At 31.3% G+C, this 13,331-nt stretch overlaps 2 protein-coding genes across 2 annotated transcripts; both read right to left on the bottom strand.

Moving 5' to 3' along the window:
- Nucleotides 1-1,292: 1,292 nt before the first annotated feature.
- Nucleotides 1,293-9,730, bottom strand: LOC126878318 (ATP-dependent RNA helicase me31b). Its single transcript, XM_050640990.1, has 8 exons — nucleotides 9,434-9,730; nucleotides 8,239-8,408; nucleotides 7,898-8,104; nucleotides 7,628-7,799; nucleotides 7,397-7,547; nucleotides 7,111-7,306; nucleotides 6,821-6,991; nucleotides 1,293-6,672 (listed from the first exon to the last, which is right to left on the bottom strand). Exons 2-8 carry the CDS (start codon nucleotides 8,377-8,379, stop codon nucleotides 6,376-6,378), a joined length of 1,335 nt encoding a protein of 444 aa, XP_050496947.1. The 5' UTR covers nucleotides 8,380-8,408; nucleotides 9,434-9,730; the 3' UTR covers nucleotides 1,293-6,375.
- A 1,149-nt stretch (nucleotides 9,731-10,879) lies between these two features.
- LOC126877830 (zinc finger and SCAN domain-containing protein 20-like) lies at nucleotides 10,880-12,899 on the bottom strand. The gene is made up of 4 exons (XM_050640326.1): nucleotides 12,774-12,899; nucleotides 11,806-12,047; nucleotides 11,378-11,634; nucleotides 10,880-11,067 (listed from the first exon to the last, which is right to left on the bottom strand). Exons 1-4 carry the CDS (start codon nucleotides 12,832-12,834, stop codon nucleotides 10,902-10,904), a joined length of 726 nt encoding a protein of 241 aa, XP_050496283.1. The 5' UTR covers nucleotides 12,835-12,899; the 3' UTR covers nucleotides 10,880-10,901.
- Nucleotides 12,900-13,331: the final 432 nt, after the last annotated feature.

Here is a 13,331-nt window from a genome sequence, read left to right as displayed (position 1 = left end):
AACACCGGTGTCATGTTGGATCGCTGATAGTATTATTTCATGTCTTTCGCCGGTGTTCCAGGAAGAAAAGAATGCTTCAGAGTGATATAATTTATATATACTCTGGAGAGCAATCGGTAGATCGCACGTTTGTGTACACTCGTATGCTGTCGTGTCGATCATCCATAACAGAGATTCGCGATTATACTATATGGATAGATGAATGTAATTACAAGGATGGAATTGTATTTGCACGATCGTATCAATATTTGTCGCTTCTAACCAGGAATTATATTTCCAACACATATTCCCGTTCGACCATGACCGATCAGAGGACACGAGTGATCCTAGCAAGCGCCATTAAATATTTTCTGATTAATCGCGCGAAACAGTTCGGAGGATTTATCGTTTGTGAATGAAACTTCTAGTCTAATTTCGATCGATGATCACTAATCTTGTGAGACACGAGTTCAAACATTTTTGTAACTGTAAAATTAAGTTATATTATACGGCTTTCGTTTCGAGTTATTCGTAGATTATCTGTGTTTGCATAGGTACTATCTCGGTACTAAATCGTTCCATGAAAAAACAAAGAAATTCTATTAAATTATGATAATGAAATACGATGAATTTATTATCATATAAAATAAGAAACTCACAGTAATAAAATCAATTGGTTATTATATTTTTTATATTATATACTTGTGTCATCATTTTTTAATAAATATTCAAACGATCAAACCTTATGCTTGCGTAATGTTTCTTTTTTATTTTTACCCGTAAAACATCCAACTAACAAAGTTTGAAAAATCTTGAGATTAGTATATTAAAGAAAATATTATTTTCAACGACATTAAGCGATTTAATCTTCAACTCCCTTTAAAAAATATTATTATATGAGATAATATGAAATAAGTAATAAATTCACATACTTCCAATTTTTCAATTTAGAACACTTCCATTGACCACGACACGTAATGTCGATCGTCGGAATCTTTGAAGAAGCTGATTTTCTTCGTCCTTGTTGCAAGCGAAACAAACAATAGCAGCTGATAAAATTCATAAAAGATAAATGTAATGCTTGTACGATTAGTTCCGATACAGCTAGCTTTAGCCACGATATTTTTGAATTCGTTGGATAGATTATCCACTTCAGCTATACGTAATTACACGTAGAGATTATTTTCTAATTATCCGCTTTGTGTTCGTATAAAACACATGCTTGTATGTATAATATTTTTTACACATTTAACATGTCAATATTATTTTATGATTAATTTAAATAGGACAGATTGGAAAGAAAATATACGTGGTATACTGAACCGGAAATTTTATTAAGGATCAAATTTTCTTTGCTATTTTGTTCCTTTCGAAAACAAAATTCATTGACATGCCTTTTAATTTTATTGTTTCCTTTTTTTAATCTTTTCCATCAGATCGGGTCTGTGCTTTGCAGAAATGAAAAACAAATAAAAAAGGTTCTTTTCGTAATTCAGGCACAAACCTACCTTTACAATTGAGAAATAAACAATTTATGTTCCTGATATATAACAGATAATCTCATCTTTTTGTTTTTTTCTTCGATTCTGTTTTCGCACGCGATCAATTTCACGTTATCGAACGTACATAACAACACAGAGGGGGTGGTGTTCTCAAGTTACAGAAATGCTTAAAAATTTCAGATACAAAAAACATTCGATCAACACATACGATCAGATAAGGATCATACGATTTCTTATGATTTTCATTTTTCATTTTTCCTTTCTTCTTTTTTTTTTTTTTTTTTTTATTTTCTTTTTATCTTTTAATTTCATGCAATCCGAACAATATCGTGCGATTGTCTCAAAATATATGACACTTATTGCTTTGCGAATGAAAAGGTTTTAAAGTGCACATATTCATGTATAAAACATTAGAAACAAATATACGATATTGTACGACTTGCATTTACAAGAGAATTCGTATTTCAAGAGTTTCTTTTTTTTCTTTCTCTTTCTTTGTCAAAGGATAAACCAATTCCGTTTGAACGTGTCATGAAGAATTGTTGCATTGTTTGTGAACAATACGGAAAAGGGTACAATTTGCAAAATATGTGTTTCTTTCGAGGTACCGTCGCTCAGGAATATTCGACGTTCAGATACTATTAAAATGAGATTTTGGAAAATGAATTACCATAGTTGTTATAAATAGAATGTTGACGGTACTTTTTTTTACGAATTCTTTTCTTTTTTTTTCACCTTCTTCTTCTTTTTAATAGTCTCTGCACGGATTGTTGGAGATGTTGTCCCAACATTATAAACGAGCTGCGTGGACTACAAAATACTTTTCGGACACGCGTTCGAGACCAAATATGTTTTTCGCCTATTGTGAAAGTATGTTTTATTTTATAGTGTTGCAGCTCGTTGGCATTGGTTGTTAAAACCAATGAAAATTGCAACGAAGGTACGAGATTGTTTCACGAATATAACATTCCACAGTCTCGTAAAGATGTTATTTCCTTCACTACACATACGAAGTAAATCGTATATACTTAAAGATTATTATTAACCCTTAGGATGATGACAAGGGTTTTCCCTTACGTATCCCATAATCCAGATATTAACACATCGCTACAAAGGTGCCCTCACACAATTGTTTCCACATCAAGGGTATTTCCTTCTCCAAGATGAGGTATAGGAACTTCACTTGGAAATATTATCTATGCGACAGACATGAGGGAACACTCGCAAGATGGTGAAGAACAAAGTTACTATATGACTCTTGTACAAGCAATCCCATAAAGGCTTCAAAAAGAAATACATGTATGTATATATGTATTACATGCATTCTATGGTTCTGCAGATTCAAATTCCATGTACAACATGGAGCATGACGTAACTTTAAAGTTAAGATTACTTGACGTAGTTTCAATAATAGAACAAAACAAATATATATTTATTCCTTCAGTCTATACGCATAGCATTGCATTCAGCAATTTTTTTTTCTTTTTATCACCCTGCTTCTATTAGAGATTTATACTTTTATTTCACACGAATATCAGTCTTTCAAAAGAGTCAAGATAAACACTATAATGACCATTCCCAATTAGTCACATGTTTTATGATTCGCTTATGTTGCAACAGTTATCGTTTCCGTTATAGCTCGACACAGTTGCAAAATTGCTAAATAAACAAATACACACGTATACAATATTTTACGAAATAATCAAGATGCACATAAAATTATTAGGCACAGTTCCATGCAGCGTGTTTAAGAACATTTTTTTCTTTCTTTCTTTCCTCATTGGCACATTCTTGACTCTCTTAAAGATTGATTTAAAATATATCTCACAAAATATTCCGGTATCGGATCTAATGGTGCTTTAAATTATAAGTCAATAAGACCAAGAACACACGAACGTCTTCCTAGTCTGTACAACTTCGCGAAAAGAACCATGATAGAACTTTCACAAATATATATAACACAAAAGTAAAATTTTTGTGGTGAATATGTAGGAGTATTCTTTTTGTTTTAGAACTGACATTATCCAAAATACTGTCCGACTTACTGAATTACATGTTTCCGTATGAAGAAAATAATAAAATATGAAAGAATGAGACCGAGAGAAACAAAAAAGGATTACAATATAATATTAGAACGGAATTCATATACGATTTTACTGTATGCAATATATCCAATTGGTGAAAATGCACTTTTTCTTTTTTCTTTCTCAGCGTAAGTAACTTCGTATATGAAAAAAAAACGTAATAATCGGTAAAAAGATAGAGCCACAATGAAAAAAACACTATATGTTTCTCTCCAAACTGTTATAAATACAACGCTTACGTAATTATTTCAATAAATCACCGCCAATTTTTGTAACTAATTTTTTTCTTTCCACTTTGGAATCTATATTCCAACATGGCAAAGAACGTTTTACACATTGATTCTCTACCATTAACTGGCTCTTTTTTCTATCGTTCCAAGCATCATAATGCCTGATTCTTGCAACAATACGATGCGCGCTTATACTCAATTGTTTCGAGATTTTCTATAATAAACGAATTTCTTAAATCACATTCTTTCTCAAACTGGCAAAAAAGTGTAAATCGATAGATAATGCTGTTGCACCCTGATACGTGCGTTTACAGACACATTTTCAATATTGAAACGTCGTACGTATGAAATTATAATTTGTGTCAGCACAGAAAAACGGTTTTTAATGCTTTTAATACTATAATACTAAATCACAGCATTAATGCTCAGATAGCGGATACAAGAGAGAATTTATAATACGTCAGATAATTAATAATTTCACAGCATATCATTTTCTCTTTCTTACATAGAACAGAATTATATAAAATGTTTTGTGCAAAAACCGCATTACCCCATACACTAAAAACGTGCTTAAATTTTATTATGGGCAATGAAAACGGAAAACGAAAAGGATTTTTCGTTTCATCTTTGATATGCGTACGAGTCAGTGCATAGAACTCTTGTATCAAATATTCGTACTCATTATGATTGTATTTATATGTGTCATCTATACGAAATATTAAATTAAAAGTCAAAGTTTTTAAGTAATAAGCATAATTACATATTAATTTTATATTGACATTACATGGAACTATATTGATTAGAAAGCTTAATGTTTTATCTCATGCAGATTTAAAAATTTTGCACATATAAAAATCCATCGCGTTATTAGATGGATATTCAAAATTAAGTTTAGTTCCATATTTGTATTAAAGCAAAATTTCAAATACTTTTAATATCATACTATACTATACTAACTCTCCATTCCAGCAGTCAAGATCTTAGTCGTCATAGGACATCTCTCCTGTTTCCTCCACCGCAGAAGCAAAATATCCGTCAAAACTGATATTATAAGTCTAAAGGCATTCCAAACCGTTTTCCATCACCTTTTTCTCATTAATATCTCTCATTGAAATTTTTTGCTTCAAATATGAAATATGCTACTATTGCCTATTAATGTATACACATTTCGTTCCATAAACCTAGGTCGTCTTGGCTGGTGGTGCACTTTTTTTCGTTCATGGGAGAATATTAACAATAGAAATTTACTTTATGGAAAATTACTTCTTACATGCGTCTACATTTTTTTACCTTTTTATATGGTTAACATGTACACAGATATCAAAGAAAAAAACCAAGAATAAAAGGGGATTCCATGCTGACGTTCCATTATATTTTGGCAGTTGTCTTTATCTGTTGCAGAAAATGATATTGTTATTATGCTACAATATGTACATTTTTGCTTATATTCGTAGTTTTACCTAAAATGTGTCTTAAATGTAACAAAGAATCCTTGCTAGATAATGTCATTACTCATATATCAATTGATGGAACAATTTTGAATTACAGTAGACACAAATATTTAATAGACATCTTACATAGAATCCCTAACTTCGACAAATGCCACCAGCCAGTTATTTATAAAAAATAATTATATAAAACTAGTCAATTTTACAACTTCTGACTCTCAATCACAATTTCATAAAAAAAAATCAGATTAAGTTTAAAACAGTCTATTACCACTTTACAGAAAGAAAAAAGATTATCTCGCCTTTTTTGAAAAGTGATTTGAATTTCAGAGTTGTATGACAGCATTGACAGGTAGCAAAATCAAGCCATGATCAAATATTAAGATCGATATAATATTTAGAATTTGTGATCATATATTTAAGAAGAATTTATATGTAAAGTATGGTAATGCAAAAGTAATGGGTATATGGATTCATTTATGGTATTCAGATACAAACAGCATTAAACTGTAGTTTACTCTCATTATGCTGTGTTTTTTCTTAAATCACATATCCCATCACATTTTTCTTAAGGAACAAAAAAATCTTGGAAGTATGAAGCCATTGTATAAAAATTTACTATTAAAATGATGAATACTCACATGTAATATTTACAGTTTGTGGTAAAATGTAATGATTATTATGTTACTCATGTTATTTGTTTACATGTTGTGCTCTTGATAATGGCTTGACTCTGGCGCGCACTTTAGATTATGTACATTTATATGTATTTATGTACAAAGAATGACTCGCACCGGCATTCGCATCACTTCATTCACTGAGTTCACTGTTTCATGCTCAGTATGCCTTATTTACAAGTAATTCATGTTTTCGCCGTTTTAGTATGATGTTAATTGAAATTTTCAATTTTTTTCTATATAGACCACTTTTTTTTAAATCTAAATGTTCATAGCACTGTTTTGTCTTTATACACTGTTAAACACCCCAGACAATACTTTTCAGACTGAAATAATGTTTCACTCTGTGAGTTCAAAGCATAGCAATGTATGCCTTACATGTACGAGTCACACAATCACCATTTAACACTTCAAACTCTTTGAGCGCATATAAACATCATGATGATGTATCGAAACTACTTAGACACATTACCCTCTTCCATGCTATTATTGTCTTCTGGTCTTGCTACATACAAACTTGGATCTATTACCTTTGGAATAGGTTTAATCTCTGTTCCAAGCTCTTGTTCGATACGATGTAAGTTAAAACGGTCTTCGTACGTGATTAGATTAATTGCTATACCTAAGTGACCGAATCGTCCTGATCGGCCGATACGATGAAGGTATGTCTCTGCCATTTTTGGAAAGTCAAAATTGATAACGACGTTCACAGCTTGTACATCAATACCACGAGTAAACAGATCACTGCTCACCTGTAGATAATACATTAATATATAACTTTAAATTCTCCCATAAAATTAAACATTGTAATTAAACTTCGATAACTTTTTCATTAAAAAAAAGAGTCAATAAGCACATACAATTTACTTAGTTAATAATATAATAATTTTACACACTTACCAAGTTTCTGCATAGTCCTGCTCGAAAATCATGGAACACGCGATTTCGGTGTGCCTGCGCCATTTTCGCGTGTATATAATAACAGCAATATCCAAGATCTGTTATCTTTTTTGCAAGTAATTCAACACGTTGTGTTGAATTGCAGAATATTATGCTTTGTGTTATTTGCAACTTGAAAAATAAAAAATAAATTAGGCAGAAGTACTTGATAAAAAGAAATAGAATTTATTTCAGTAAATTTTTATATTAAATATATTATGTAAAACAAACAGACCTTACAGTGACCTTACCTTGGAGAACAATGTGTTAAGACAATGAACTTTTTGTCGTTCTTGTACAAAGGCGTAATATTGTGTTACACCTTTCAATGTGAGTTCTTCCATTAAATTAATCTCATATGGATCTCTTAAGTGTTTTTCCATGAATTGCTTCACTGTCAGGGGAAATGTAGCTGAATACAGCAGTATTTGACGTTCATGTGGTAATCTAAATATATTCATGACAATAAAAATTATAGTACAATAATATATATAATATAAAAAGATATCATCAATAATTATATACTAGAATATATACCTGGAAATGACATGATCCAACATTCCTTTAAAATCTTGCGACAGTAGTTTATCTGCTTCATCCAAAACTAGAGTTTTACAATGATCCATATTTGCAACATTCTTGTCCATAAGGTCAAGAATTCTTCCTGGCGTTGCTATTATTACTTGTACTAAAAACGAATTACATCATAAGTAAAATATTTTTAATTTTTATAATTAGTTCTTATAAAAAGATACATTAGATACAAACCTGTCTGGTAAATCCTCATAATGTCATCCCGTAAGTCTGTTCCTCCAGTAGTTACCATTACTTTTATGTCCATATGTTTTGCCAGTTCAATGCAAATTTGCGATGTCTGAAGAGCTAACTCTCTAGTGGGTACAAGTACTAGTGCCTGAATCACATCTTTTCGTGGATCAACCTAAGGTGATATATTAATAATAACAATATTAAAGTTAACACAATGAAACGTTTTAGTAACATAATTAATTATATTAGAGCAATTAATTATATGCAAACCTGTTCTAGCACTGGAATTGAATAGGCCCCAGTTTTACCAGTCCCATTTTTTGCACGGGCCAAGATATCTTTACCAGATAATGCAATAGGAATACTGGCTTCTTGAATTGGGGAAGGCTTTTCCCAACCTTTTTCAAAGATGCCCATTAATAATTCTCGTTTTAGGCAAAACTCCTCAAATTCATTGCCACGAGTATCAGTAACATCCTAAAAATTTTTATGTAAACATTTTTATTAGTAATTTAAGCCAGAAATAGATAAAATAACTAAATTCATAGAATTTTATTAGTGAATAAAGTATAACTAAAGTAAAATTAGAATGATTATAATATATAACTTACACTAGTTTTAATTCGTTTGTCCTTTGGTGGAATTTTTAATTTGGCTTTCCAACCCACATCGTCCATTTTGTCTATTTCTGATTTGGTATTCAAACCAGAATTTAGGACATGATTGGAATTTATATGTGTTTCTGTCATCATTTTGGAAATGATGAAATATTATCTATTTCCTAAAAATATAAATTTTCTTTTATAAATGGAATATTTACTTAAAATATATAATAAATATGTCTTACACAATTAACTGTTTAACTATAATAGAATAAACAATAAACACTACCATGAAGTTATTTGAAATTGCGAGTATAAGACATAAATGGAACATTAACACGTTCATAGAACAAAAAGCAATATCAATATATGTGACCTGTTGAAAAGATCACAATAGAATGTAAACATCATAGGTATACTGATTGGAAGAATACTAGTTTTTATGTATTTCAACCTTATAAGGAAGTTTAACAGTTCAATATTGGCTACTGATATTGTTTAGAAAAACTTTGAATTTTGAAGAACATATACATACTACATTTAGACATATCGATTTCACAACACCATTAACATTTAAAACGTTATAAAATTATTATGAATTAACATGAAAATAAATTTATAAATTAAAACATAATATCATAAAACGGAATTTTGGAAAATTATAATACATTGCCTTAACATTAATATAACATTAATACTGCAATCATTTCAATGTATTTCATAATCTTTATATAACTTTTAACAAAAACAGCAATTACAATACACAAAATTGTTTACGAAGTAAATTAAACGAAGTTTACCAAATATATCACATCCATGAGAAAAACGAAGATAATTTATTCGGAAAGTTTAAGATATTGGTAACATTTTTATATATTATACATATGCATATTCAACAGAAAATCGTAATTATAATCGTAATTATAATATTATAATCGCATGTTATTTATACGGCATACTTTCAATATACTAATAAGATTGATCTGGTGGTCGATGTTAATACATCACGTTACTACCGTCAGACATACTTGTGAGCAGGATGAAAAACAGAGTACAGACCATCTGTGCAAAGTCAATTTTCTTTTCTATAGAACAAGTCCAAAATCTTTCTGAATATATGTACACGACCGAACGAAAAACGAAATTCCCTTAAATGCAAAATCATTCGTTTAACAAAATTTTTATATAGTACAGAGCTACTTGCCTTGAAATGGATGGATATCGATGCTGAGCCGAGCACTCGATTAGGAAACAACACGCCAAAATGGCCGTTCCAATGTCAAGTTTTCTTTGCAGTGCTTAACCGCCGCGTTCTTTCTTACGGAGCACTAACACGGATTACTTGCTCGGAAAGCGTATCGCGTAATACGCGGCACTATATTACGTTCTTTTCCGTTAGTAATATGAGACTAACGCACTGCGTCAAATGCGGGTGATAATTATTCCTCGTTGAACGTACACGACATGCGCCATGAAAGAGTAAAATCACTTAGGTTAGAAACCGTTACATTATTGCGCGCACTCTATCGATGACGACGCCTAATTTCATGCGAGGCTTTAAGGCGCACTCTTAAATCGTACCTCGTGTTGTATCTCGAACTTACTCGATCGAATGCCGATCCATTTATCGTTACAGTTAGTTAGTTAGCTAGTTTATTATTTTCCTTTTGTTTGATAATTTTTAGAAAACTTCACTTCGTGTCACTTGGATTTTCGTGCTCCAACATTTATCGGTATATTTATTATGTGTTCGTCTGGGGAATTCGGATTTGGGTTGTTACCCATGGAGCTCTAAATAATTGAGAAATATACCCGACTAATTAAGATTTGAACTACTCAACACTTTAATCGAATAATAATTTGGATAACAGACTTGAACTTAATAATAAAAGTAAATATGCAGATTAACAAGTGGGTATATATATCTATCAATGATAATATGTAATTATGATAATTAATCAATCAATTTATGACTAAAATTTCTTTATTCATTGTCTCGACTACGTTACTGTACAATTCATATCTATCGTGCCAATATTCATATTACGGGGAGCTATAAGACTATAATGGTCTATTATATACATGTGTGTATATATATATATATATATGTGTGTGTGTGTAACATTCGTAAAATTAACGCTACGGGGAGCCACAAAGCTGCGACGGTAAATAAATCAAATTCAATTAATACTGTTACTACTTACATAAAATCTCAAATAAAAGTAAATACAGAATTACATAATATTTTTGAATGAGACTTTGTTTCTCAAAGAATATGTATAGTTAACAAATAAAGATCAAGCTATTCGAATTTTTATTTCGATGTCATATCCTTTGTCGATTCAAATGCTTCTATCGTTGGTAATAAATAAAACAATTATTATTCGTAGAAAAGAAACATGTGAATTTGTCTTAATATTATATAATTAATATTTTTACTTATTGAAATTTATAAAGTTGACCCAAGGGAAATAATATGGGCGAAAAAGTTAAAAGTTGTTCTATGGTTGTATCATACTATTGTATAGTATATGTACATATTTATACTAGAATAACAATACAATATTTCGAATTCAAATTTTACGTAATTAATTAACGAAATATATTTAATGTATAATATTATACATTTCTCTATATAAATATGTTTATATTAAAGAAATAAAATTTGTCTTCTAGCTACAATTTTGTTCCTTCCTTTGAGATATTCGATATTTTCTACAAGCTTCCGGGCAATGTCGTTCCAAATATCGTCTTTGTGAGAATGCTTTGAAACATTCCCCGCATCGCCATTGCCATTGATGGTGATTCCGTGTCCTTTGATGCGCACGTAAATTTGATCTACAAAATATATACGTCACACCGTAGCCTTAATTTTATAAAACAATACAATTAAATCAATAAAATTAACCTCTTAATTTATTAAAAAATAAATCATTTCAAGAGATGCACGAATTAACACATTACGCACGGATTACGCAATCAAGATATCTGATTGTCGTTTTCATTCTTATACATTTTTCATTAAAAACTTTCTATCATAATCATTACATATCAACAAAATTACAAAATCTTTGTATTCTTCGTAACGCGTGCTAATGTTTGTGGTGTACCGATAAATATTGAACGAAAACAAGGAAGGATTGTATACCGATCAGCAAAAGATTTATGGCAGACTGGACACTCGAAAGGTCGTTCACCAGTATGGAGGCGAAGATGACCCTTCAACACCCACGGACGATCGAAGCTTTTGCGGCAATAGGGACAATAATGCATAGTTTTATTTCGTTTCCAATTTTGTGGGTTTTCCACCCCCGATGTTTTCATATTGCCACCCAGATACTGATTTTGGGAATCAATCTGTTTCTTATTTGGAGTAAGATATAATGCTTGCGAGGTCGTTTGATTCTCGGTTTCATTGAACGTCCTATTCAAATTTACTGCCACCTTGATTTCATTATTACTTACGTTTACCGGATACTCTACTTTTTCGGAATTTGATGTCAATGGTATTTGCACTTTCTCCACGTTTTGTTTATTATTAGGGTCAATCACTACCTGATTGGTATTCATGGAAACATTCGTAGTAGTCGACGATATCGTATTTTCGATGTCGGAAAAATTTATCATCCCTAACTCTACTTCGTCTACATTAGATTCTTTATTCCACAACATAGTGTTTTCTTTGTTAAACGTATACCGTGTTACGATTGGTAATTTTGAAGACGTCCATATATTACTACATTTCGTAGAATTATCTTTGGTCTGATGTTTTCTCTTCGCATCAACCGATGACGGCGGCGTCCATGGTAATTCTGCCTCTATTAATATATGAAAAACAGTTGATCGAACTTTACCAGTGTCCCCAAGCTTTTTGCACATAATGCACATCATTCTATTCGTTTTAGCACGCTGAATACCAATATCGCATTCGTTCTTGGCGGAACGGGCAAAAACGTGCCAAAAATACAAAGAAATTACAAACGTGGAAAGCCAAGCTAATACACTTTATGGTTGTCATCTTTCCTTCGGCATACGTACCTTCCGTTTCCTACCATCAAATTTTTACATTAGATTTACGTTTGATTTTGAGTTAGTTTTAAGGTAGATTTGGGTTAGCTTTCAAGGAAAACACGTTCGATGTTGAAACTGTATCTAACGAACTTTTAGGCAATATATCATCTCCGACTAAAACGAATACAATATTCGTATTCAACACGTGAAAACGAGTAGAATAACGTATAATATGTGCTAGAAGTTTGGGGGAGAGAGGGGGATGCACTGGTAAAGTCTTATGAAACAAATTTTTTCTCTTCTTGTACGATAGATTACGCACTCTATATGCGAATTGTTTAATTATCATTAACGAATGTCTAGCTAAAAGTGGACCTTGAGATTCAGGGCAAGAAACGCAATTCATCTTTTTCAACAACTTTACGAGTTACAGGATATACATACGTACTTCCTTTTTCATAACCACGCTAAAATATCATTCGTCGTTTCTGGACATACTGTAGCTTACTGTACAGCGAAGAAATGTTTCTTACCTTCAGAAGAGCTATCGGTCTTTCTGTATCTTGTCATCGACTTGATCAAACAACGCGGCATGTTTTCGCGAATACGAACGGACACAACTTGACGAAAGGAACGAAATACAATAAAGTGTTGGGCGTTGCAACAGCGATGGAGCAAACCACTGTCACACAGTTGATAGGCATTTGTTACCTTCTTTATGCCTTCAGTACTGTAATATCGAAAGATTCACCCACAGCCAATGTGAGAAAAAGATGCATTTCCAGGCATCATAGATCGATTCTTTTTCTCACTCAGGATAGGCAAAAGGAGAAGCAAATTATTAAATAATATAATAAAATGTATATTTTCTTCAAATTATCCAAATTAAGCGCAGAGTAGAGTTATCATTTTTGTTAAGTGTAGGTGGAACGATATGTTAAGGGATTGTTCTTTTTTTATAGGATATGTGAACGACACGTATAGTTTGTTTATAGAAATTAATCTTTCTATTTATTTTGCGTATGGAAATATTACAGCAGAATATTTGGAAATACATATATATATTTCATATTTGTATAAAGATCATAAAA

This window comes from Bombus huntii, chromosome 2 (genome assembly GCF_024542735.1).
Source record: "Bombus huntii isolate Logan2020A chromosome 2, iyBomHunt1.1, whole genome shotgun sequence".
Lineage (NCBI taxonomy): Eukaryota > Metazoa > Arthropoda > Insecta > Hymenoptera > Apidae > Bombus > Bombus huntii.
Note: the sequence above shows the minus strand (reverse complement) of the source record. Positions and strands in the feature narration are given on the sequence as shown.

Excerpts from the sequence above, each read along its gene's own strand:
- LOC126877830 (XM_050640326.1), bottom strand. The coding sequence starts at position 12,834 with ATGCCGCGTTGTTTGATCAAGTCGATGACAAGATACAGAAAGACCGAT. Across the intron at positions 12,048-12,773 it reads GACCGATAGCTCTTCTGAAG|AGGCAGAATTACCATGGACG; the intron begins GTAAGAAACATT and ends ATATATTAATAG. Across the intron at positions 11,635-11,805 it reads TATCGTCGACTACTACGAAT|AATCAAACGACCTCGCAAGC; the intron begins GTTTCCATGAAT and ends AATGAAACCGAG.
- LOC126878318 (XM_050640990.1), bottom strand. The coding sequence starts at position 8,379 with ATGATGACAGAAACACATATAAATTCCAATCATGTCCTAAATTCTGGT. Across the intron at positions 7,800-7,897 it reads CAATTCCAGTGCTAGAACAG|GTTGATCCACGAAAAGATGT; the intron begins GTTTGCATATAA and ends ATATCACCTTAG. Across the intron at positions 7,548-7,627 it reads TATGAGGATTTACCAGACAG|TACAAGTAATAATAGCAACG; the intron begins GTTTGTATCTAA and ends ATTCGTTTTTAG.